A 26,722-nucleotide genomic window follows, 5' to 3' on the forward strand; every position below is an offset into this window, starting at 1 on the left:
CTGCAGGCTGGAAGCCAATTAAATAGAACTGATTTTTTTTTTTTTTAATACGATATGTTTATCCAAGAAGCCGTGATATTTCAGAAATCCTTTATTATCATGCTTTTTGGTGCTTTGTATTTTTTTCCATTCACTTCTAGTATTTATTTTGGTAAATGAATTGCAGCAGGTTTCCAAACCTCACCATCTTTTCAGAACTGTCAAACACAAAGAAACCATGCTGTTTCTAACACCCGCTTTGTTACACGAATTTAACAATGCAGCACATGCCAACTTGAAAAGCATGAACCACATCTTTTCTGAGTACGTCTGTCTCTAGAAAGCTCAGCAATGTAATTTAACCTGTTTTTAAATGCAGTGAGGCACCCAAACATGAAGCCTGTGCCAAAATCTCATACTTGACTAATCCTGCCTATGACAATATTGACTTACAGATGGGTATAAAAAGTGAACAGATGAGGACAGATAAGGAGTCCACACAGGTAAGTAACATTTTGCGTTGAAAAGGTTGAGGGTTTCCTCGGGCTATTGTCAGGTCACGACCTCACACACGTCCCTGCAGGAGACTGAAAGAGTACATATGGTTCAAAACATGTTGCATGCCTGTCCAGGGCTGACCTTAACAAAACAGGATGAGTCACCTATGTTCAAAGGGCAGCAACAGGTAAGATGCAGAGCGCAGTGCCATCTAAAATATGTGTCATTTGTTTTTACTAGAGAATACAAAGAAAACATAAAAACATAAAATAAATACCAGGAATACTGTTTGCAACTGCACAGATTAAATTTGAGATTAAGTGCTATTAATATCACTGCTTAACAAATTTCTAATTTTAAATTTTTTGCCTTGGCTGTCACATTATAAAACTGATTTTTGTAGCAAAAAAAAAACGTTATATAAAATAAATTCATACAGTTTTATGTACGACAGTCATAGAGTTAATTAACTCATAAGATCACAAACAGCTCCTGCCTGATTGTCCGGCCTTGATCACCTACACTAAGAGCTACTTTATCAAATACAGATGCCACAATTAAACCAAATCAAATTACTTTCAAAGGCTATGTAATTTTCTCTCACAACGCAGTAATTATACATTCACACTGATCAAGGGAAACTTTTAAAACTATTACTCACCAGAAGTTGGAAGAAATCCTGGTCTGAACATTACTTTAATATTTAATTTATTGTACTTAAGTTTAAATTCATAATTCCTGCTTCACTGTTCATTTTGAGTGAAAATTATAGATGGCACTGTGGGGTGCATTTACACAATATTTGATTTCTGTATGATGAACTGTCTGGTGTGATATACATTGTAAAAAAGGGACAATTAAATATATTGCACATGGTGTTAATAAATTGATTTAAATCTTGCATAAAAACAGCTTATTTTGCTTGTATTTAAGATTGTCTTTACAATTGTTTATTACTATTTTCATAACATAAATTTATATTGTAAGATCATATTATTGGGTTTTAACAAATGTTAAAGGCTACTTTGAGACATTTTATGCAAAGATACAAGTCTGGGGGAAATTGGGGTGATTATACTAATGTCTCTTCTATTTTCTAGTCATTATATTCATTTAAAGTCACATGACAATAATGACTTTAATAATGACAGTTTTATGGAAAGTTAAAAAATAATAATTTAAAAGGGTGTCCTTTCAGCAAGCAAAGCAATGGCTTCAATGGATACTTTGCCATTATAAGGCCTTGGTCTCCGTTAATTTTCTGTCGCACTCCAGAAGATTTAAAGGCTATATTGGGGTGTGAATTATGCTATTGCTTATATAGTGTTTTGAAGCTGCTGTATTTATTGAACTGTGTTCATAAGATGCAGGTATAATCAGAAGTTTACAAAGGCTTAAATAACATTTATTGAACTGTTCTATCTCAATGGTGGATTATTTATGTACAGGTCCTTCTCAAAATATTAGCATATTGTGATAAAGTTCATTATTTTCCATAATGTCATGATGAAAATTTAACATTCATATATTTTAGATTCATTGCACACTAACTGAAATATTTCAGGTCTTTTATTGTCTTAATACGGATGATTGTGGCATACAGTTCATGAAAACCCAAAATTCCTATCTCACAAAATTAGCATATTTCATCCGACCAATAAAAGAAAAGTGTTTTTAATACAAAAAACGTCAACCTTCAAATAATCATGTACAGTTATGCACTCAATACTTGGTCGGGAATCCTTTTGCAGAAATGACTGCTTCAATGCGGCGTGGCATGGAGGCAATCAGCCTGTGGCACTGCTGAGGTCTTATGGAGGCCCAGGATGCTTCGATAGCGGCCTTTAGCTCATCCAGAGTGTTGGGTCTGGATGAAAAATGAAATCTTCATCTCCATAAAGCTTTTCAGCAGATGGAAGCATGAAGTGCTCCAAAATCTCCTGATAGCTAGCTGCATTGACCCTGCCCTTGATAAAACACAGTGGACCAACACCAGCAGCTGACACGGCACCCCAGACCATCACTGACTGTGGGTACTTGACACTGGACTTCTGGCATTTTGGCATTTCCTTCTCCCCAGTCTTCCTCCAGACTCTGGCACCTTGATTTCCGAATGACATGCAGAATTTGCTTTCATCCGAAAAAAGTACTTTGGACCACTGAGCAACAGTCCAGTGCTGCTTCTCTGTAGCCCAGGTCTGGGGAATGCGGCACCTGTAGCCCATTTCCTGCACACGCCTGTGCACGGTGGCTCTGGATGTTTCTACTCCAGACTCAGTCCACTGCTTCCGCAGGTCCCCCAAGGTCTGGAATCGGCCCTTCTCCACAATCTTCCTCAGGGCAGGGTCCGGTCACCTCTTCTCGTTGTGCAGCGTTTTCTGCCACACTTTTTCCTTCCCACAGACTTCCCACTGAGGTGCCTTGATACAGCACTCTGGGAACAGCCTATTCGTTCAGAAATTTCTTTCTGTGTCTTACCCTCTTGCTTGAGGGTGTCAATAGTGGCCTTCTGGACAGCAGTCAGGTCGGCAGTCTTATCCATGATTGGGGTTTTGAGTGATGAACCAGGCTGGGAGTTTTAAAGGCCTCAGGAATCTTTTGCAGGTGTTTAGAGTTAACTCGTTGATTCAGATGATTAGGTTCATAGCTCGTTTAGAGACCCTTTTAATGATATGCTAATTTTGTGAGATAGGAATTTTGGGTTTTCATGAGCTGTATGCCAAAATCATCCATATTAAGACAATAAAAGACCTGAAATATTTCAGTTAGTGTGCAATGAATCTAAAATATATGAATGTTAAATTTTCATCATGATATTATGGAAAATAATTAACTTTATCACAATATGCTAATATTTTGAGAAGGACCCGTATATTATAATAAATCAGATATTTGGAAAATCAGTTTTTACGTTTCTGCAGATTTTCTCTGATCTGCAGGGTCAAAACTTTACATGCAGTCTCAAACATGTACGTCAAATGTACACAAATTCAGACATACACAGATGACACAATTGTTAATACACACAGAAAGGATGTTGATGATGTGGCTACCAAGTTATTAGTTGTTATAGAGAAAGTTGCAGCATGGCTTAAGTAATCATGTATTACATTAAATATATACAATATCAAAAACAGTGTAAATGGGGGGTGGGGGTGGGGGGGGTGTAACTCAGTTCAAATTACATTAGATCTCACTTCAGAACAGATGAATATGTGTTTTGTAGTCTTCTCTTAATCTATTAGTTTCTTTCACTTTATTGTATTCTGTCTTGATTTGTCTTGTACCTGAAACTGCAGAGGAAGCTAGCTGGAAAAAGAGCTATAATCTATAATGTATGATCTGGTGCAGTTTATGTTATCTCTTTGAGCTCAATGTTTCCTTCACATTCCCAGATATATAAACTAATAAAATACCGTAAATGAAATATTTCTTTTCAAATGGAAGACTATGGACTTGGAGCTGGTGCTTCTTTCTAGGTAAGTACCCACTCAGTCCATGATTGATTGATGTTAATTGATTGATGTTAATCTCACTTCACTGTGGACAGCAACAATGTTATTCCATCACCTTAGAGTTGGTGATGTGATTAAGCCGTGGTGGCTCCTGGGTTGTTCTTGATCATGCAAACCAAATATTTTTATTTGGGGGAAGCAGTTTAAGACAGGTTGTCATGTTTATGGGTTAATGAAGGACCCAACCAGAGAACCGATTTTGGCTAAGCAGAGTTTTTAATAATAAACAAACAAGTAAACTTACAGGGGAGTTCACAGAAAGAGCAGGATATGGAACACAGCAGAGAAAGGGAAAGAACCAATAAAGAGCAATGAAAACCAGTGAGCTTATATACTGAGGTGAGAGAATAGCATTGGATTCAGGTGAGCTAATCAGAGAAATGTGGAACAACTGGGAGAGGAGAGTGCTGAGCAGGGGAGCTATGGGAAGATGAATAATGAACACAGGGGGAACTAAACTAGACACAAAGGAAACTGCAAACATACTGGGAAAAGACTCATACTGTCCTAAGAGAATAAACTAAAATACAAAGAAAACAGCACACAAGAAATAAGTAAGAAACTAAAGCTAAATGAATTAACTAGTATGGCAAGACCTTTCTTACAATAATGAAGACAGAAATTTTAACTAAATATGGCAAGACTATTGTAACATGATTAAAGAACTCAGAATCTATCAAAACATAAGCAAATCAAAACACCCAAGGATCATAATACAGGTGCTTGAAACCTGGTCACAATTGGGTGTTCGAGCTCTACAATGATCCAAAAACACACATTAAAACTAGCTTTGTAATGGATAATCAGGTGAACTTTAAGCTTGTGCAATGACCCCATCCTCAACCCTCTCTAAGATTTGTGGACTACACATAAAACCAAGTTCTTACTAGGAAAATAAAATAAACTTTACCAATTCTGGATGGAGAGTAGTCAAATATAAAGATTAATCTTATTCTTGTTTTTTTTTTAATTACTGAAGTTATATGTTGTATTATTATGTCAGCCTAGAAAAAAGAACAGTTTATTATGAAAAGACAAAAATTATAATGACAGGAATGCCCATGATGACTGTGTGTAAACTTTTGATCTGAACTGTAGTAAACAATATTTGAACTTTTGCATTGGTATAAGGTTTGCCACTCCAGCCATGACATTTAGGGGGCAAGAGGTTCAGACTCCAGTTTAATAAATCTCAGTAAACTGTTGGAACCTAATTATGTCAATAAAAGACAATATCAAACCTAACTGTAATCTAAACACACAATGTTCCCATTTAGAATTAAAATAACTTACACATCACACTTTTTCAGTTCCTGCGATGGACTGGCGACCTGTCCAGGGTGTACCCCGCCTCCCGCCATAGACTGCTGGAGATAGGCACCAGCTTCGTCGCGAGCCACTATGGAAGAAGCGGTATAGAAAATGACTGACTGACTGACTTTTTCAATTCAAAATCATTTATTAATCCCAAAGGGAAGTGATATTTACAAATTATATCTGATTTACAGGTACATCTCAAAAATTTGAATATTGCTTAGAAGTGCAACATTTTTTGCCAGTCATCTCAGAAAGTGAAACTCATATATTATATAGAATCATTACACATAGAGTGAAATATTCCAAGCCTTCGTTTCTTGTAATTTTGATAATTATGGCTTACAGGTAAAGAAAACCCAAAATTCAGTTTCTCAGAAAATTAGAAAACTGTAAAAAAGTTCATTATTGGACACTTGTGGTGTCACACCCTAATCAGCTAATTAACTCAAAACACCTGCAAAGGTTTCCTGAGCCTTTATTTGGTCTCTCTATCTGGGTCATAGGCTACACAATTATGGGGAAGACTGCTGACTTGACAGATGTCCAGAAGACGGTCATTGAAAACCTCCACAAGGAAGGTAAGCCACAAAAGGTCATTGCTGAAAATGCTTATTGTTCACAGAGTTCTGTATCCAGTCATATTAATAGAAAATTGAGTGAAAGGAAGAAGTGAGGTAGGAAAAGGTGCACCAGCTAAAGGGAGAAACGCAGCCTTGAGAGGATTGTCAAGCAAAATCCATTCAAGAATTTGGGAGAGATTCACAAGGAGTTGACTGAGATGGTAGTTGGCGCATGATCAAGAGCTACCACACACAGACAAATACTAGATATGAGCTACAAATGTTGCATTCCTTGTTTCAAGTGGACTGTTCCTCAGTGGTCAAAAATCCTGTATTCAGATGAAAGTAAATTCTGCATTTCGTTTGGAAATCAAGGTCCCAAAGTCTGAAGGAAGAGTGGAGAGGCACAGAATCTTCGTTGCTTGAAGTCCAGTGTAAAGTTTCCTCAGTCAGTGATGGGTTGGGGTGCCATGTCATCTGCTGGTGTGGGTCCACTGTGTTTTCCGAAGTTCACAGTCAATGCAGCCAACTACCAAGAACCTTTAGAGCACTTCATGCTTCCCTCTGCTGACAAGTTGTAGGGAGATGCTGATTTTATTTTCCAGCAGGACATGGCACCTGCCCACACTGCCAAAGGTACCAAAAGCTGCTTCAATGACCATGGTGTTCCTCTTCTTGATTGGCCAGCAAACATCCCTGAACCCCATAGAAAATCTATGGGTTGTTGTCAAGAGGAAGATGAGAGACACCAGGCACAATGAGGCAAATGACATAAAGGCAGCTATCAGAGCAATCGGGGCTTGCATTACAATCGGGGTTTGTGGCTTGCTGATCACCACAGCATAGAGGCTGATCACCTCTATGCCATAGCATGTCGATGCAGTAATTCATGCAAGAGGAGGCCCAGCCAAGTGTTGAGTGCACATAAATGGGCATACTTTTCAGAAGTAAATCATCCTTTTTTGATTAGTCTAATGTGATATTCAAATTTTCTGAGACACTGAATTTTGGGTTTTCTTTACCTGTAAGCCATAATCATCAAAATTACAAGGAATAAAAACTTGAAATATTTTACTCTATGTTGGATGAATCTCTGTAAAATAATCTTTCACTTTCTGAAATGACTGGCAAAAAATATTGCATTGCATTGCAACATTCAATATTCAAATTTTTTTTATTTACCTGTAAATAAACTTGCAGAGAAATATTTAAAGAAAAACATCACTGATAAAATGATTCATTAAGAGTTTTATTATTTTTATAAACATTCTTTCCAAGAATTTACTTTTTCTCCAGTTTAAAATAAACCATTTTTTAAATGCTTTTAAGGTTCTTTCACCGGACTTCCAACTTACTGATTCACCTGTCAGGTTATGGCACTGAAAGAGTTATCCTAAGAATCTTGCGCTCCCTGAGGGACCCGAGCATGAATCTGAGGGCTCATGTAATAATGCGAATGAGGGAGGGCCTCAAAGCGAGGAGCGGGGGTGGGGGTTTGTTGGCAACACTTCCTTATTTATGTTATGTATGTATGTGACTGGTTTTTATGATCTGTAGAAAGAGGTTGACATGTTTTTAGATGAGTCATAAAAAATCTGTATCTTCATTTGAAGTGACAAATTAAAAAAACACTGCAAAGCATACAAAAACATATATAAAATGCTGTTGAATTTTAAACTGGAACATAAAACAGATACAGATTAGCATCTTAAGGTCCAGAGCTTTAGCATTCCTGTGATATTATCTTGGGCGAACACGGCTGAAAACAGAAACAAAGACGGGCAGCTTTTAGCAGCCCTTCTTATATCCTGTTTAAATGGAGGCAATGTGACGTCACGTGACTCTGTGAGGGGAGGGGAGCAACCTCAGCCTCCTCTGCTGCACTGAATCTGTCACAGTGCAGGGAGGCAGTAGGCACCACTAGGGCCTTTTATCATATGTACATATATGCTCGTCTTCTGCTGCCCTTTGCAGTGTATAAAATGCATTAGTGCACTAAGATGAATACATCTTAAGGTCTTTCACATAAAGATGAAGAATTAGTTTATGCTGCTGTATTGTTAGCTGCCTTTGGCAGATCTGCAAGATAAATCAAGGACTCACAGCAGGCCTAAGAGAGTCAGTGTTACCTTACTGGCAGCCTCAGTCTTCCAGGTAGGTTTTAAAATATCTAATTTTGTGTACCCATTTCTAGATCACATACTGTTATTTGTCTTTTGTTAATTTTTGTTTCTCTGGCTTAACATTTAGGCTGGACTAACAAAAAAAAATCACGTGGATGTGCATTGTGTTGTTTGTTGCGTCAGTCTTTTTTATACACTAGATTCATGGTATTTATTTTATCCATCATTTATAACATGGCCACTTACACATGATGTTAGTTATTTAGTGTTTAATTTGACCAATCACAGAGGGAAAATGTGCAGGATCAAGACCATTAATTACTTTCAAACACTAATCTTTCTGTTCCAGAGCAAATGCCTTAAACATTATCAATGTGTACAGACACAAGCCTGTTTTAAAACTTGATCCTGCCTCATTTTCTTTCTTCCTCCATCTCCCCACCTCTCCTCTGTCTGTATCTCCCTCCCTTTCTGCTGTGTCTCTCTGCACCAGCTGCTGCTCCTGCTCTAGAGCCAGAATGGAAGGTCCCCTCACCCTGCTGCACACTCAGAGACAAAAGGCCTCATTCGCCTGCTGAACACTGCCACCTTTCGCCATCCATCCTTTCACGCCTCAGCCGCAGTGGTGGCGTTGGTGGTGATTTTGATGGTGTTCGTGAAAAAACGAGGCCTCGACTAAGACTGATAACTGCCCAGTGAAGGCGAGAGGGAAGAAGGGGTGGTGGAGGAGGAAGGAGGCTGGAACAGCGGGCTAGTAAAAGCAAGTGCTGAGGCCTCTATAGGAAGATTTCTTTCTCCCTGATATTTCTCTGAGTGGAAAAAAAAATTGACAAGGGTATGCTACATTTACCTCTATATATGCATGGGAGTGCATGTTTATGTTCATCCGTGTCTTTGTGGGGCTGTAAGGTGGGCAGGGTGGAAATCTGTTGTGGGAGGTGCATGGAATGTGTCTTGGATAGCTGCCTAAGTTGTACTTTGCTTGTCTTTGCCCCAGATTGATAGGTCTAATATTTGAAGCTCTTCAGTATAACTGTAGCTAAAGTTTAAGCACAAAGAGCTAAGTTTAAGAGACAGACCACACTGAGCTTTCACTACCATCATGATTGTTCAAACAAAGGGATTGTTTATGGTGTGAAAATAAATCTTCACATTTCACCCTGTTATGTCAGATGATCAGATTTAATACAGACTATCTGAATTAACAAGGCCTGGTCTGGACATTTTGCCCCTTCACCATGTGTAGTTTGTAGTTTTGGTTGTTTCGTTCTGTGTTTTGTGCTGACCATGCTCCAACTGGTATCCACCATGGCAATTTTTTGTACTTGACAACTGATTTAAATGAGATTTCTAAAACAGTAGTTATATGACTGAGTTCCCAGCAAAAGTCAGTCAGACTTGTTTTGGCTCGATTAGGGGGTCATAATTTCTCATATTTCATAAAAGCCAAATGATGTAGCTCCTGGTCGATTATCCCCTTCACCAGTTCGCCACCATGTCATACCTACAACTTGCCATAATGCCCCCCTGCCGTTCTATTTTGTACCTTGTTGGTTTAGTAGCTGAATTTTTTGTGTAAGAAATGGAGCCATCTGCCACTAGGCATTTTGTTTCAACCATGCAACAATTTTTATCTGCCCGAGTGATGTCTTGTACCCATAATGACAACCAGTTTAAATAAACTTTCTAAAATCTACCTATTGCTCTACGTAAAATGAAATATTATCTATCAGCAGAAGGTCACTCATACTTATTTTGGTTTGATTAGAGGTAACAATTTCTCAACTGATCTCACCTCTTCACCACTTCTCCCCAATTTGATACATACACATTGCCATTTCACCTCTCCTTCTACTGTTTATACCCAAACAGCTGCATTTCTCCATTTTTGCCATAGTTAACCACTTTAATCAATTTTCAATTCATACAAATGCTCAAATCTCACATACAATTTAATTAATTGAATATTATTCTCTGAAAACTTTGTATTACCCTATTTCCATTTATTTTGGTCCTGATTTCCATTTGATGCTTAAGAAAAATTAATAATAGCAGCCTGATCAAACCAAAATTGCTCTTATTGACCTCCTGCTGGTGGATCTTTTGGAGTCAAAGAACCTCAGTTTCCTTACAACAGAGTAAGAATAGTTAATAAAAGTACTCTTAATCATCAGCGGTTTTTACCCCTGGTGGATACAAATTGATACAAGATCAGCAAAAACCTGCTCCATTTCATACACAATCCTCAGAAAATAATATACAATTAAATTAAATTGTATGTGAGATTTTAGTATTTTGTTTAGTAATTCCATAATGCAACAAAAAATAAAAATGAAAAATAAACTATTACCCAGTGGTTTATAGCTATACATACGCATACCTACATATAGGGTTTACAGGTGCAAATTGGAAGTAGGAATTAACAAAATGGCAACACATTGTTAAAAAAATTGGGATGTGAGTTGGCAAGATGACATCTGTTTTCTTTTTTATTGTTTTTGTTTTGTTAAATATTTGCACAACAAATCATGTTCTTCTGACTTCTTTGTGTGTTTATGGCTCTGAAAATGAGTCACCTGCCATATTATACCATATTTCTAGTTTCATAAAACCTCTGTGACAAAATACGTTTATTAAAGCAAGAAAACGTCAAAGTGCTTCCTGGGAGGTGGGTTGGCTACCTCTTCCTGTGCGTTTTTGAGGCCATGTTACAGCAGGCCAAGGCTTTATGTCGAGTGACCAGAACCAGTTAAAACCGGTTTGAGGCAGACTGAGGGCTGTCGGGAACAATGCCGTCTCTATGCTGCATGGGGATAGAGATAGCCCAGACTGTTCCATGGCAGCCCCCAACAGCTCAGCCACTGGTGGCTACCAGGGCAGCCCTGCCTGCTCCCTACCCGCTGAGTGTCGGAGTGCAGAGCTTCATGGTTCACGACGTGGGGAGAAGGGAGATTTGGGAAAGAACGAGGGCAGGGGGACGGGGCTGGCCGGGAGTCTGTGAATCTGCTGCTGAGATCCCTGCCTCACACATTCACACACACACTCAACACAGGAGCATGATCTATGGTTCTGTTTATATGTCTGAGTGCTGCTTGTAGTGCAGAAAATGACCGAAGACGCTCCATATCAGGACCACCAGCACTCACCAGATGCCTGGATGTAACCTGACCTTGTATTCTGGGCCTTTGCCTGTTTGGGAAGATATTTTTTTCCAGACAGGGTGGGGTGGTTGCCTCCTGTGGGTTAGCTGTGTTGTGACTCTGTTTGTTACAGGATGGAAGGCAGCAAGAAAAGAAGGTTTGGCTAAGTGGCTGGACTGAACGAAGACAAGAGGGTGAGGACTTGCTGATTCACTTGCATGTCTCCACCATTATTTTACATACACTTTACTGCAAAAGCAGCTGTCTTTTATCAAATGCTGATTCTTGCTGAAAAAGGTGCATGTGCATTAAACTGCTGGTACAGAAAGCCATTCTGTGTTGTGTGTTTTTCTCATTTTTTTTCATTAAAGCTTCCTACGTCAGGTTGCTATGGCTATCATGGCTGAAACTTGCTGTTTTTCAACCAGGCCTTTCTCCCTCTCCCTACTGCAGCTTCACACAGCTCAGCGGCCATTTTTTTTCTCCTCACAGGATTTGTTGCCTTTCCCCTCCCCTCATAACTATTCTCTTCATCGTTTCTGTTATATCATCTCCATGATCCCAGCCATATGGATTAAATTTAGCAAATATAGATTCATGCACAAAAAGATAGTTATTTTTTTTGTCATGGGTTCATGTTTGCAGATGTGTTTGGATCAAAGTACTGCACTGGTTTAGTGTTACATAGATGATCAGCTCCACGTATGTGACTGAAGCACCCATATTTTATACAAATATATTTTTCTCATATAGAAGTCAAGATATTTTTGTGAAATGTGAACACTCATTCCCTGTATTGTTTACTTTTGTTTATAGAATTTATTTACACGAACTATACAATCACAAGTACAAGTACATTACATTACAATACAATACAATTGTAACTATAAACCATAAACCCTACTACAGCACCAAAAGCTTGATTATTTGACTGTGACTAAACACAAATTAAAATAAGCTATACAAAAAAATTGTGACATACAGAAAAGTTTCAAATTCACACACAAATATGTCATACTAATTTGGATCCTTGAATGATTTATCTGATCATTATACAATATGCAACTACAGCAAATTTTAAAAACAAGAACAGGATCCACAGGTTTGCAAGGTCTCCAATTTACACAGGGTGTAAATTATATATACTTGCTCAAATATATCTATACACCCTCTTATGTATTTTAAAGGTTTCTCTAACAAGGTGCATCACATCCTGGTTGGATAGGTGACCAATTTTCTTGGTGGAATTTGTAGAGGTAACCTAAGTTGATTGGTTTTCTAGCACTAATCCAAAAATAAGTGCAGTCCACAGATTTTCAATTGGGCTGACATTGGGGGCACCCAGAAACTGTATGCTAGCTTGCTTTATGCATTCCTTAAGTACTTTGGACATGTGTTAAAGATAATTGTACGGCTAGAACACCCAGTTGTGTGAGGGATTTGGTGATAATAATTCTCTTTAGTTATTTTACCCACTTAATCTAATACCAGTACCACTGGCAGAGAAATAACCCCACAGCATGATGCTATCTGCACCATGCTTGGCGGTTGGTGCAGTGTTTGATGTTTGGAAGCCTAACCTTGACTCCTCCATACTTACTTCTTGTCAATGTAGCAAACAACTTAAACTTGCTTTTGTCTCACTGCAAAGGTTTTCTCCATAAGGCATCTAGTTTCTCCAGGTGGGAAGTAACCATTTTGAACTGAGTTTAACCATACTGATTTTGGAGCAGGAGCTTCTTACTTGTTTGGCACTTTGTCAGTCTTAAGCAGTCAAAGATTGGTTTTACTGTGGACAGTAGGATGGGTATTCCATGTATCTCACAGTTTGGTTCCAGCATCTTCCAGAAGCCTGTTGAGTTAAAGTTACCAGTAAACAATGCATTAGCTACAACACAAAGATTTTAAAAATTACCTTAACTAACAGATGCACCAACTGTCAACATGAAATCTTTACAAATAATCATATAATTAAACAATGGTTATACACAAATAATTTTAGATTTTGTAGCATCAAATTGTTATATGTTGTATTCTTACAGGATTTTATCATCTGTAACTTGCGTGTTCACTAAGAAAATCCTTTTGCAAATGTGTGCAATAAATGCAGAAAACTAATACACAGTTATCCTTAATATTTAAATTCAAAAACAAACTTTAACATAAATACTGAAAGAACATTTCTATTTGGAAAACATATTGTTCCAACAATATTGTGATCAAAAGCAATGAAACCTGTGAATTAATTTCTGCATTTCAGTTGACCTACTCATCAGAACGAGAGAAGGAACATGGGAGACATGAAGACGCCTGACTTTGATGACCTACTGGCGGCCTTTAACATCCCGGACATGGTGGATCCTAAAGCTGCTATTGAATCTGGCCACCAAGATGAGCATGATGGACAACTCAAACAACAGAGCAATGGGGGGACTGCCAGTGAAGATGAGTCTAGCAACACCTGCAACACACATGATGCTGGTGTTAGTGTGATTGTAAAAAACATTCAAAACATGGACACAAATGAACGTGTCGGAACCATAACTAAAAAAGATGAGCATTTTAATTCCAATCCCCAAGAACATGCTGTTGGCAATGGACTGTCTAATGGCCCCTTAACAACAGTGCCACCAGTTGTTCAACAGACTAACAATAGATGGAAGGTTCCCAGAAAAGATGACTATAAAATTAATACCGAATCTTCTACATTCAGTCAGTTCAGTCCAATATCTAGTGCTGAAGAATTTGATGATGAGGACAAAATTGAGGTAGTTGACACTACTGACATGCAGGGAGGTCAGATCTTCTTTACTCCCACTGCTAAAACAGAGGATAAGATTTCAAAATGTTCTACCATAGACTATTCACCTAAGCCCAAAACAAAGAGAGAAAACAAGTCTGGCCAAAACAGGAAACAGGGTCAAAGCAAGAATGGTCCTGGCAGACCTAACAATTCATCTCAATCACCTTCACCAGTAAAAAACCTGAAAGACAAAGTTTTCAATCCCCAGAGTCAAGATTCCAGAGATGCAGGAGAGTGGCCAGGGCTTGTTGATGTATTGAGTATCCCCCAAGTCAAAGCCAAATCCTCAGCAAAACTGTATTCTTGTATAGCAGCTGTTGCATCAATAAGTACCAAAAAATCTGACACTGAAGAATTTGATGCATTGGATTCTATGCCACCACATAAAGAGTCTGAACAGCCTAAAGAACATCCCAGAGCATCAGATGGACTTCAGGAGCAAGAGTCAGACATTGATTTCACAAAGAATCTTCTTATTAAGGAACCAAATAGTCCTTCTGGTGTCATCAGTGAGAGCAGCAGCAGCAAAGGTTCCCCCGCTTCAAACACCGACACCATACCGGTCATTCCAAAGGTTAGGATTAAAACAATCAAGACATCTTCTGGACAGATCAAGCATACTGTCACTAGAGTCCTTCCAGAATTTGACCCGGAAGGCCTGAAGAAAGAAGAGAATAGTCAGTGTCTTATGACTACCTCCAGCACAATTTTTTCATCAGCAACTAGGCCCTTTTTGCCAACAACAGTGGTAGCGACCAGTGGGTGCCCATCAATTGAAATCACCAAACAAATGACAATTAAGCCAGTGGCAACAGCTTTCCTGCCAGTCTCTGCAGTCAAGACAGCAAGCTCACAAGTTATTAACCTTAAGCTGGCTAACAACACTACAGTCAAAGCAACTGTGATCCCTGCTGCATCTGTGCAAAGTGCCAGCAGTGCTATCCTAAAAGCCGCAAATGCTATCCAGCAACAGACTGTCTTGGTACCTGCTTCCAGTTTGGCTAATACTAAACTTGTGCCAAAGACTGTGCATCTTAGTAAGCTCAGTCTTCTTCCTCAGACAATGACCTCCATTGCCTGCGATCTTCAGCAGGTCTTGTCCTCCTCCAAACCATCCCAAAATCAACGATCACAGCAAGTTAAACAACAGGCTGGTCTCACTGGCCATGCCTCCAAGAAAGTCTCTCGGGTACAGGTGTTTACAAACTCTCAAAGCTCTGTAGTAGATGCTTTCAATAAAGTCCTAAGCAGTCTGAATCCCCTTCCTGTATATGTCCCAAACCTCTCTCCACCAACCTCAGCCTGTATTTCTCTACCCTCCAGGGGATACAAGTGCCTGGAGTGTGGAGACTCATTTGCTCTTGAAAAGAGCCTGACACAGCACTATGAACGCCGAAGTGTGCGAATCGAGGTGACCTGCAACCACTGTGTCAAAAGTCTGGTTTTTTACAACAAATGTAGCCTTTTATCTCATGCAAGAGCTCACAAGGACAAAGGGGTGGTCATGCAGTGCTCACATCTAATCCTCAAACCTATCCCAGCAGATCAGATGATTAGTTCAACAAATTTACCAGTGCCCTCTACTGTCACAGGCAACACCTCTGCGTCTCAGGCACAGGTACCTGCAAGTCAAATTCAAGCTAAGATTACTGGTGGTAACCAAGCTACAGTGATTTCAGCTCCGTCCAGTGCTCCTCTTGTGGCAGCCATGCCTTTGGAGGATGATGCATCAAAACTTTGTCGGCACAACTTGAAATGTTTGGAATGCAATGAAATATGTCAGGATGACAGTTCACTGGCTATGCACTATCAACAAGCACCAGAATACAACAATCAGGTATGTGTAGTTCATAATGTGATTCTAAAGAAACTGTGGCTTAGTAAGGGCTGTACAGTCGAGCAGTTGTTAGCACTCTTGCATTGCCCCAAGAACCTCCTGTGTCTAAATCCCGGCCTCTTTCTGTATGGAGTTTACATGTTGTTCCCCATGCATGTCTGGGTTCTCTCCGGGTACCCCGGCCTCATATGCAAAACTATGCATCTTAGGTAAAATGATTTCTCTAATTTGCTAATTTGTATGTCTGTACTCCATCTCTTCCTCTGACCGCTAGATATAGGCACCAGGAGATAAGTGAGAAAATACACGGATGGATGGATGGATGGATGGATGGATGGATGGATGGATGGATGGATGGATTGATGGATATATGGATGGATGGATGGATGGATATGACATGATTTGATTTGACAAATATGGCAAAGTTTTATTTTTTGTTTGACCCATAGTTTTATCACTGATTTATTTCTGTCTTAGGATAATATTCCTGCATTTTTGCACACCAAGTTTTGTTCCAGTTTTTTCATAAAAGTAGACCAACCAAAAGTAGACTAACATTTCTGTATTATTTTCTTCTTCATAGAAAACATGCACAGTTTGTCAGATGCTTCTTCCAAATTACTGCAGCTTTCTGTCACACCAGCGAATCCACCAGCATAAGTCTCCTTATATTTGCCCCGAGTGTGGTGCCAGTTGTCGTTCTGTTCACTTTCAGTCCCACGTCACCAAGAACTGCCTGCACTATACTCGCAGAGTTGGCTACCGGTGAGTCTATCTTAGCGAAAACCAAAATGACACGAACTTTGCAGTTTCTCTTTTGCTGAGATATTATTTCCAATGATTGCGAACATTTTAATTTGGAGGAGGAGCAATGTTTTTATCGGAGTGGTCTTACTCTTATTCCAATGTCCAAAGAACCATTTTAATTGTCATGTTTAATTATAGTTATTCAGCTTGGTTTCTTAGAAGTTTGGCTTCAGCTTGACACCTGATATTTCTACATGTCATGTCGTTCAGGACAAAATGACAGGGACAAATGGTGACAGTCACAATCCTTATGCTTAAGTCATCCAAGATACAAGCTATTCAAATTTTTAATCGTTTGTATTCAAGCAATAATGGTCCAGTTACAACCCTATTTTCAATCTATTCTTGACATTTTTTTCCAAATCCAGTGAAACACTCACTCCCTCATTAACATACACACCTAATCGAAGGGGGACTGGATGTAAGCAGTCCTTAGGTGAGAGGTGAAGTACTCCCTTAACAGGCTGCCAGTCCATCACAGGGCGAATATAGAAACACACATTACAATGATACACACATGTATTTCTAAAGGCAATTTAGTGCTTCTAATTAACCTAAACTGTGTAAGAAACCAAAGAAAACACAAATGCAAGAGAGGAATATGTTGTGAATGGTAAATGGATTGAATGTATTTAGCACTTTTCCAATCAGACCAACTACTCAAAGCACTTTACGTAAGAGCCGCATTCACCCAATCATACTCTCAAATTTACAATTCATACACCGATACACACATCATTATGCAACTAGTGGTTCAGTGCCTTGCCCAGGGGCATATCGGCATTATTGCAAACGAACATTAATGTGGAAAAAAACTAATGGTAATGCAATTTATGTTTTTGGTAAGACAGTCAATATTCAGGCTAAGAAAAAATGAGAAAGAAAGCTTAAGTAAGGTTCCATGAGATAAATTAGCTATACTGTCTTTTACTGAAACTTTGTTAAACTCATTTGTTTTGTCTGTGTTTCCATATTTTCTCCATCCAGCTGTGTTCACTGTAGCACAATCTTTACTGATGTCGCGACTCTGAAGTCTCACATCCACAACACACACTGTGAGATCTTCTACAAATGTCCTCTCTGCCCCATGGCGTTCAAGTCTGCACCAGGAACTCACTCCCATGCATACACACAGCATCCAGGAGCCAAGGCAGGGGAGCCCAAGTAGGTCCTTACATGTTTATATTGTGTCTAAAATAAATCATTTCAATTTTGCAGTTTTATACATTCCAGCAGTTAAGTAAATTTTGGCTGCTGATAATCTTTTGTGTAAACCTTTTTTCTCTGACTGTTTTTGTCTATAGAAACATAAACCTACACATCACCAGATCCCCACATGCTTTTTTCTCACACAAGTTAGCACTAATGTAATGTAAAATCCATGTCCAATTCCTTTCTGTCTAGATAACCATCCTTGCCTTCCTTATCAGTAGAAGGATTTGCAGCCTTTGAATACGGTGGCTTAACTTGTATTTATTTTTTTCCACATGGAAACCTTTTACCACCTAACACAATATCCAATGACAGCAACACAGAAGGCAAACCATCTCAGGAGCAGCTGTTTTATGTACTGACGGACCGTTTTGGTACCTACTGAGCAGATGCATTTGCAGCAGCCTCCAACATTAATAGTGACCACAGTAAACAAATGCTAAAAGAATGAAAATACATTCATCTTTTTTTGCAGAAGCATTATGTCACAGATTTAGAATAAGAATCAGCTTTATTGGGGAAGTTTGTGCACAAAAACCAGGAATCTGACTTCCACTTCGGTGCTTTCAATGTATAAACATTTTACAAAAAAAAATATAAACTTCAGTAGGAAAAAAACATTTTTATATACATGTGTATATATATACAGACAAGGTTGAAGTAGGGCAAATATGTATAGTATCGATCTGGGCACTCTGACTGTTAAATGTTCATAAGAGCAACAGGTAAGAAGCCTGCCTCTGTCGGGGCTTGTTTTAGCAAAATTGCTGTGTAGCACCGACCTAAAGGTAAATGTTTTTGTCTGACAAGGTGTGGTCTTTTTAGAGATGTTAGCTGCCCTTTTCCTGAACCTAGACCTTTACAAGTCCTGTATGGAGGTAGGCCAGCCCTGACCTGATTGTTCGTTGCAATCTGCCCCTGTCAAGTTTTGTGGCTGAGCTAAATCACAGGGTGATGGATGTACAGAAGTACACATAACTCATATATGAGTCCCAATAGTGTTCACAACACTCACATTTCTTTTTGTGATGGTAGGATCATGCAACTGTATTAAAGGATCAATTAATACTTTTTCACACAATTTTACAAGGCATTTGGTAAGATGCTGTGGAATTTATTGAACAAATACAGTTTTACCTGACATTAGTAGCCTTTATTGCACAGTAATAATACAGGAAAGAGGGTGGAGAGAGGAGGGAAAGACATGCAGCAAACGGTCCAAGACCGGGAATCGAATCCAGGAACATTGAGGAATATAGCCTCTGCATATAGTGCATGTCCTCTACCAACTGAGCCAGCAGCACCCCAGTTTTATGTATTTTTTGAACAAACCCTAATGATTTCAGTATTGGCTTTTGCAAAACAACCGTAGCTTAAGTTATATAAAGAAAACCTTAAGTACTGTAACCAGAAGGATGCTTTGAATCTGTTGTACTTTGCTATGTCTGAAGGTTTGCTTATGACAATGACTTTTTCTTTCTTTCAGGGTGATATATAAATGCTCCATGTGTGATACAGTGTTCACTCTGCAGTCCCTGCTCTGCACACATTTTGATCAGCATGTTCAGAATTTCAAAGTTTCCGTTTTCAAATGCCCTGACTGTTCCATGCACTATGCACAGAAACAGCTCATGCTGGATCACATCAAGGTAATCACAAAAAATATTTTCATACATCATGAGTTAGCCTTACAGTTAATCTGTTTATAACTTCTAACCAAGCTGAATTACACCTTCTGAGTCATCTAAAGCCAATCACTTTAGTCATATTAATTTAATTAAGTAATTCATGACACATAAGTTATAAATTGTAGCATGTTAAAAAGTGCAGTTTTGCTTATGTGGCTCTTCTCAGGCCATCCATGGAACCCTGAAAACCATAGAGGGTCCACCAAACTTGGGTATCAACCTTCCCCTCAGCATAAAACCCACTAATTCCAACAGCACCACCAACAACATCCCTAAAAATAACAACAAAGATAAAGCAAACATGTCATCATCACCGCTGAAGACAACCAACCGCAACTGTACACCAGACCTGAAGAGCTCTGCCAGCTCAGGATACACATGTGGAGAATGCAACACCCGACTCAGGTCCAGGGAACTCTTTGTGACGCACATGAGACGCGAACACAGCAAGGTGAATGTTTCTACTGTGTTGTTAAAGAAATGTTTGAGCTGGAATTAACAAAAGTTATAAAAAAGGAATTAGCAACTAAATTCTGATCACATGAAGAAACTTCCTGAATTAGTAAGGATGCAAAATCCTGCAGTTTATTGCGACATTTTGCAGTGTTTTTGTGGTGTGTTAATATTTGTCATTGAATTACCTATAATTAACTCCCTACATAACTTTTCTTGATCGAAGTACATGGCATGAATGTTTGACAGTTTTGTTTTTTTTACTTGGAGTTCCTAATTCTAACTTTGATTTTGGTTGATTAAACCTTAGTAAGTACCTTTAATAACTATAGCAGTGACTGAAGCTGCAATCAAAACTAGAGAAATAGGAGTTATTGCTGCTCTTATAAATTATCCTATTTAGAATTTAGACTTTGTCGTCTGTTTGTCTGAAAACGTATTCATTAGGATAATAGCAAACCACATAGAATATGGAAATAATTTCTCTTGCTTTAGAAGGTTTTTGACATTTCAGATATAACTTTCAAACTGCAGATACTGAAGAAGCATCCATGTCGGCAGTGTGATAAGTCTTTCAGCTCCTCCCACAGTCTTTGCCGACACAACCGTTTAAAACACAAAGGACTACGGAAGGTCTACACCTGCCCGTGAGTATCCACACCTTAGACATTTCTGATCGCTTAAGCACATGATTAATTAATGTCTGTATTTCCAAATACTCTTGACACAAATCCATAGCTGCATCCTTAATTGTACATACCAAACATATTCCTGCAGCAAACTCCCCACACAGAACCATACTGTCCAGCTATAAAGCAAACTCTGAGATTGAGTATGACATTAAAGTTGTTTCTTTCCAGTTGAGGTTTCTAAATGTTCTGCGAAATGACTACATAATGGATGTAGTCAAACAACATAAATCATATTTGTCTTATTCATGATATTATTTTTTCAACAGGCACTGTCCAGCTCTAAGTCAGCCCTTCACCAAAAGAGTGCTGCTGGATCAGCACATTCAGATGATTCACGGAGGTAAACAGCCAGCGGGAAGGACTGAAAATGTTGAGACTCCACCTGACAAGCAAACGGTACAGTTTCATGAATTCAACAACTTAATATGTTGGTGAAAATCTCTTTCTTAGGGTGTATACACGCCTTAGGTGTTTAGTCAGTTTAAACAAACTCATGTCCATCCTTGCTGCAGAAGGTCTGCGTAGATGTGAACAAAGCAATCACACTAGGGTGCAGACCAAAACAACTGTACCCAGACCGTTTGCAGTAGGTGGTGTCAGTACATTCCAAATGAACCCTAGAGTTATTCGATTATGTTGTGCATGTGATCCAACTTCAATTCAACACAGCCAGCAGTTGTTCGCTGCAGGCTTGAGCCAAATGCCTTCTCATTGCCTGGTGTACGGTGCATTGTGGGATGCTTTGAGTAAACAAAGGGGTCTCTTCATAATGCCCTATACAACTTGCAAGATGTCTTCTCAGAATCACTCAGTATACTTCTTAGATAATTTTGCCTGAAATAGTACCCACAAACACACTAAGAATATGATTAAATTCTCTGTGTTTTTGACTAGCTTGGAACACAGAATCTGCTTCTTGTATTTACATTTGGCTCTCCCGCCTCAGGCACATCTGACCAATAGACAAACTAAATTTTAAATAGTGACAGGTTTTGCTTCGCTTGGAGTTCTCTTTCTATAAAAGGACACCAAACCACTGGAAAAACTTGTCTACTGATTCGGACCAAGGTAAACAAACTATAGGTGTAAAAAGACCCTTAGAGATTTTGTGATTTTGTTTCCAACAGTCGCTGTGATGTCACTATTGGTTCAAGGTCAATTTGCCTTTCCTTTTCCATTTTTGTACTCAGTCAGTGTCAAATCATTGCAGTCTACATCCATTCCATGTCCATGTACTTACCCATCTTGTATCATTTTATTTATCTTGATAGCAAACTAATTTAATACAATTATGGAATCAAATAATATTATAAATTCTCCAATCTTAGTTGCAATTAGTTTTAACTGTATGATTTTCCCCGGAGAGGTAATATTAAGCTCTGTTTTTATTGATTGGGGTTCTGATTCTTGTATTGTATAGGCCAGTTGACCCCTGATCAAACCAAAATATCTATGTCCAACCTCCAACTGGTATTTAGTGCAGCCACAGAACTGCATTTCAATACAAAAGATTATTGAGAAGACTGGGAAAAAGTAGAATGGATATCTTCCATTTGATGCGTACTGCAAATTACCGTAACAGAGGCTTTGTTGGTAAGTTCAGACCAATAGGTATTAGCTTTATGCTTTAGATCCAATCAGAAATCTGAAACATAAGTTTGAAATCAAGAAAAGATGAAAAGATAAGACTTTTATTCAGAAAATGCTAACATCAGCAAACTTGCTAGCATTAGCATGTTGCCAAAGATCATATTTTAGATGAAAGTTAGCTAAGTAAATATAATATCTAATATACTAGTATTAGCTAAAATGTGCAAATAGCCTGTAAGCTAAGTGTACTCAACACAATGAACAATGTTAGCAGTTGCTAATATACACTGCTCAAAAAAACAAAGGGAACACTCAAATAACACATCCTAGATCTGAATGAATGAAATATTCTGTGAATACTTTGTTCTGTACAAAGTTGAATGTGCTGACAACAAAATCACACAAAAATCATCAATGGATATCAAATTTATTAAGCAATGGAGGCCTGGATTTGAAGTCACACACAAAATTAAAGTGGAAAAACACACTACAGGCTGATCCAACTTTGATGTAATGTCCTTAAAACAAGTCAAAATGAGGTTCAGTATTGTGTGTGGCCTCCACGTGCCTGTATGACCTCCCTACAATGCCTGGGCATGCTCCTGATGAGACGGCGGATGGTCTCCTGAGGGATCTCCTCCTAGACGTGGACTAAAGCATGCGCCAACTCCTGGACTGTCTGTGGTGCAACGTGATGTTGGTGGATGGAGTGAGACATGATGTCCCAGATGTGCTCAATCGGATTCAGGTCTGGGGAACGGGCGGGCAAGTCCATAGCTTCAATGTCTTCATCTTGCAGGAACTGCTGACACACTCCAGCCACATGAGGTCTAGCATTGTCCTGCATTAGGAGGAACCCAGGGCCAACCGCACCAGCATATGGTCTCACAAGGGGTCTGAGGATCTCATCTCGGTATCTAATGGCAGTCAGGCTACCTCTGGCGAGCACATGGAGGGGCGTGCACCCCTCCAAAGAAATGCCAAACCAGTCATGCTGAAGGATGTTGCAGGCAGCAGATCGCTCTCCACGGTGTCTCCAGACTCTGTCATGTCTGTCACATGTGCTCAGTGTGAACCTGCTTTCATCTGTGAAGAGCACAGGGCGCCAGTGGCGAATTTGCCAATCCTGGTGTTCTGTGGCAAATGCCAAGCGTCCCGCACGGTGTTGGGCTGTGAGCACAACCCCCATTTGTGGATGTCGGGCCCTCATACCATCCTCATGGAGTCGGTTTCTAACCGTTTGTGCAGACACATGCACATTTGTGGCCTTCTGGAAGTCATTTTGCAGGGTTCTAGCAGTGCCCCTCCTATTCCTCTTTGCACAAAGGTGGAGGTAGCGGTCCTCCTGCTTTGTTGTTGCCCTCCTACGGTCTTCTCCACGTCTCCTGGTGTACTGGCCTGTCTCCTGGTAGCGCCTCCGGTCTCTGGACACTACTCTGGCAGACACAGCAAACCTTCTTGCCACAGCTCGCATTGATGTGCCATCCTGGATGAGCTGCACTACCTGAGCCACTTGTTTGGGTTGTAGAGTCCATCTCATGCTACCATGAGTGTGAAAGCACCACCAACATTCAAAAGTGACCAAAACATCAGCCAGAAAGCATAAGTACTGAGAAGTGGTCTGTGGTCCCCACCTGCAGAACCACTCCTTTATTAAGTGTGTCTTGCTAATCGCCAAAGATTTCCTCCTGTTGTCTATTCCATTTGCACAACATTATGTGAAATTGATTGTCAATCAGTGTTGCTTCCTAAGTGGACAGGTTGATTTCACAGAAGTTTGATTTACTCGGAGTTATATTGTGTTGTTTAAGTGTTTCCTTTATTCTTTTGAGCGGTGTAGATAAAATACTAACATTAGCCCTGCAATACGTGGACTCTCCGTTCTTTGCGCTGGCAGGAAGGTGTCAATTACTCATCAGCTGTTGTAACAGGCAGGAAACTTGATTTTGTTTTAAGGGAAATATTGTTGCTTTTTCTATTTCGTTTTATTTCGAACATTTTATATCATGTTTTGTTTTGTTGTATTTGTTTAAATGATTTCTCGGTTTTATTACTTTTTTTTTGTATTTTGTTTAATTAGAGTGGTTCTGAACAGTATTCGGTTGTTATGTAGATATTAATCAATAAGACATTTTTTGACTTCTATTTGGTTGATAGTTTCATAACTGTTTTCTAATATTTTGCTGTATTTTTCCATTTTTTTCCATTATTTCTTCTGATTTGTTGCTATCTTGGTCTGTTTTCAGCTTTTTAGATTTATTGTCATCACAGTTTGTGAGCTAAAATGTTGACTAGTCCTCAGCTTTAAAAGTTTTACTGAAATATTGAGATCTTTGTTATGTTGATGAGTTTTGTGGGTCATTTGACTTGTTCGTCTTTAGTAGGAGTCTACCGGAACAAACACGCATGCATTGCCTTGCAAAATTATTATCAACTATCTTTAGGATTATTTATCTCCCATATTCATTAAAATACATAAATGCAACAAGAAATAAACTGAAATGCTATAGTTAGATTAGGTATAAATGTAGGAATTGACAAAACTCATGGACCCAGTGTTGACTAGTCTTCAGTTTTTTTAAGTTTCCAAAAATATTGACTACTTTGTTAGATTGATGTCAATGAGTTTTGCACCTCATGGCGAAGCTGCAACCCAGAATTTATCTGTTGGTGTCTTAACAGAGCCGAAACACCAAAAGGAAGCCAGATGAAGTTGAGGGCTCTCCAGGCTTGAACTCCAGGGGTTCCAATTCACAACCGCTGAAGAGACTCAAAGTGAACATCCTCAAAAACCACAAATGTGCCGTTTGTGGCTTCACCACAGAGGATATAGCTGCTTTCCACAAGCACATTCCCCAGCACAAGTCTGACGGCTCATCCCACCAGTGTCAGGAGTGTGGACTTTGCTACACCTCCCCCCGATCGCTGGCCCGGCACCTCTTCATCGTCCATGGGATGAAGGAACCTAAGGGTCTCGGTCGATACAATGTGAGAGGCAGGGAAGATGAAGAGAGTCAACGGGAAAACCAGTTAGATGTTGTAGATGAGAACAATGATGGGACACCTAATACCAAATGTAAGGTGTGTGGGAAGAAGTTCGACACTGAGGGTCATCTAAAGACTCACATGAGGACACATGGGATGGCATTCATAAGGTCAAAGACACTTAGCGCTGCTCAAAAGTGAGTGGAAGATGATTTAGAATCATTCCATAAGTTCCTTAAACCCGTGGTACCTCCTATAACTGTGGTTATCATGTAAATACACGATGTTGTAGTGTACAACAATGTGTAAACAGTATAATATATGTGCTAGAAATTTTAATACACATCAAAGTCTCCATCTGTGTCTTTCAGTAAATATAACAAGAACATTTTTGTACAGACAGAGATCTTTCAATAGACCTTCAGTAGATGTTTTTAAGATAATCTGTTTATTCCCACAGTTTTCACTACAACAAGATAATGTATGAATTCATCATTATAATCTGCATATGATGAGCAGTCTGCTAAAGTTTAAAAAGTGCTGATGATATCCAACAGGTTTACCTTAGTGAGTATACTCAATTTCAGAGTATACTCTGAAATTACAATTATAACGAATAAACAGTTTTTCTCCATTGCCACAATAGGAAATGCACTTGTGCACCTATAATTTACCTAAAACCCTTGATGCCAAAATAAAATAGTCCAGAAGAACTTTGAGCTTAAGCAGGTCTGGGCAATCAATAAAAGTAAACTGCATTCAACAAAAGTCTGATGAATGGTAGAACAGAAAATGAGTTTAAAACTCAAATGTATATTTATCTTGTCAAATGATTATGTGCTGTTGCATAATAACCCCGGGCCAAATTTATGAACAATTGTAGTTTTTAAGTTAAGTTAGTGTTTGATTTTTTTTTTCCAAATGTTCTCTTCATGGCAGCTCTGTGAAATTGTAGACCACTTAAATATATTTTTACCAAAATACTTAAAACATAAGATATCAAGCACATGCCTTTTTTGGATTTGTCTTTAGAGGACAGTGAAAATAAGACTGACATAACCATGACATTTTAAACCATGCTTACAATTATTGTTTAATTGTATTTTTATTACAGTTTTTCTATATTTTAATTTGTGGGTTGTGGGTTGTAATCGATGAATGTGCACTGGCTGGAATCTTGCTGAAAATGAATGTAACATTTTACACAGCTAGTATAATAAAACACAATCCCAACAGAGTTTTTAATGGCTTTATTTAAAACAACATCATACTTTTCATAAAGTCAGGTTCCGTTGCCTAGTTTGAGTGGACAAATAGCCTCTTTTACTGAACATATGGCCACAAAGTTGAACTAATCTGGTTGTTCATAGCTTATAAATAAATCACCATCACCTTTCATAGAATAATCTGGGTTAATAGTTAACTTAAATGGTTCAAAAGTGATCATGACACATAACAGATATCTCCCATTTTCAAGAGCGAAACATATTGGAGGCATAAGATTTGCAAAAAAAACAACTATC

The 26,722-nt window shown here is 38.9% G+C and overlaps 1 protein-coding gene across 2 annotated transcripts; it reads left to right on the forward strand.

The window, feature by feature from the left end:
* Positions 1-5,811: 5,811 nt before the first annotated feature.
* znf532 (zinc finger protein 532) lies at positions 5,812-26,437 on the forward strand. Of its 2 annotated transcripts, XM_047372718.1 has the most exons (11): positions 7,781-8,023; positions 8,486-8,827; positions 11,266-11,326; positions 13,393-15,772; positions 16,356-16,537; positions 17,567-17,743; positions 19,278-19,440; positions 19,646-19,930; positions 20,467-20,579; positions 20,891-21,020; positions 24,897-26,437. In XM_047372718.1, the coding sequence occupies exons 4-11, from the start codon at positions 13,424-13,426 to the stop codon at positions 25,398-25,400; spliced, it is 3,903 nt and encodes a 1,300-aa protein (XP_047228674.1). In that variant the 5' UTR covers positions 7,781-8,023; positions 8,486-8,827; positions 11,266-11,326; positions 13,393-13,423; the 3' UTR covers positions 25,401-26,437. The 2 variants fall into 2 exon arrangements, with proteins under 2 accessions (XP_047228673.1, XP_047228674.1); XM_047372717.1 differs by lacking the exon at positions 7,781-8,023 and adding an exon at positions 5,812-5,887 and having other exon boundaries at positions 8,486-11,326.
* The last annotated feature ends 285 nt before the right edge of the window (positions 26,438-26,722 follow it).

Source organism: Girardinichthys multiradiatus, chromosome 8, assembly GCF_021462225.1.
Source record: "Girardinichthys multiradiatus isolate DD_20200921_A chromosome 8, DD_fGirMul_XY1, whole genome shotgun sequence".
In the NCBI taxonomy this organism is placed as follows: Eukaryota; Metazoa; Chordata; class Actinopteri; order Cyprinodontiformes; family Goodeidae; genus Girardinichthys; species Girardinichthys multiradiatus.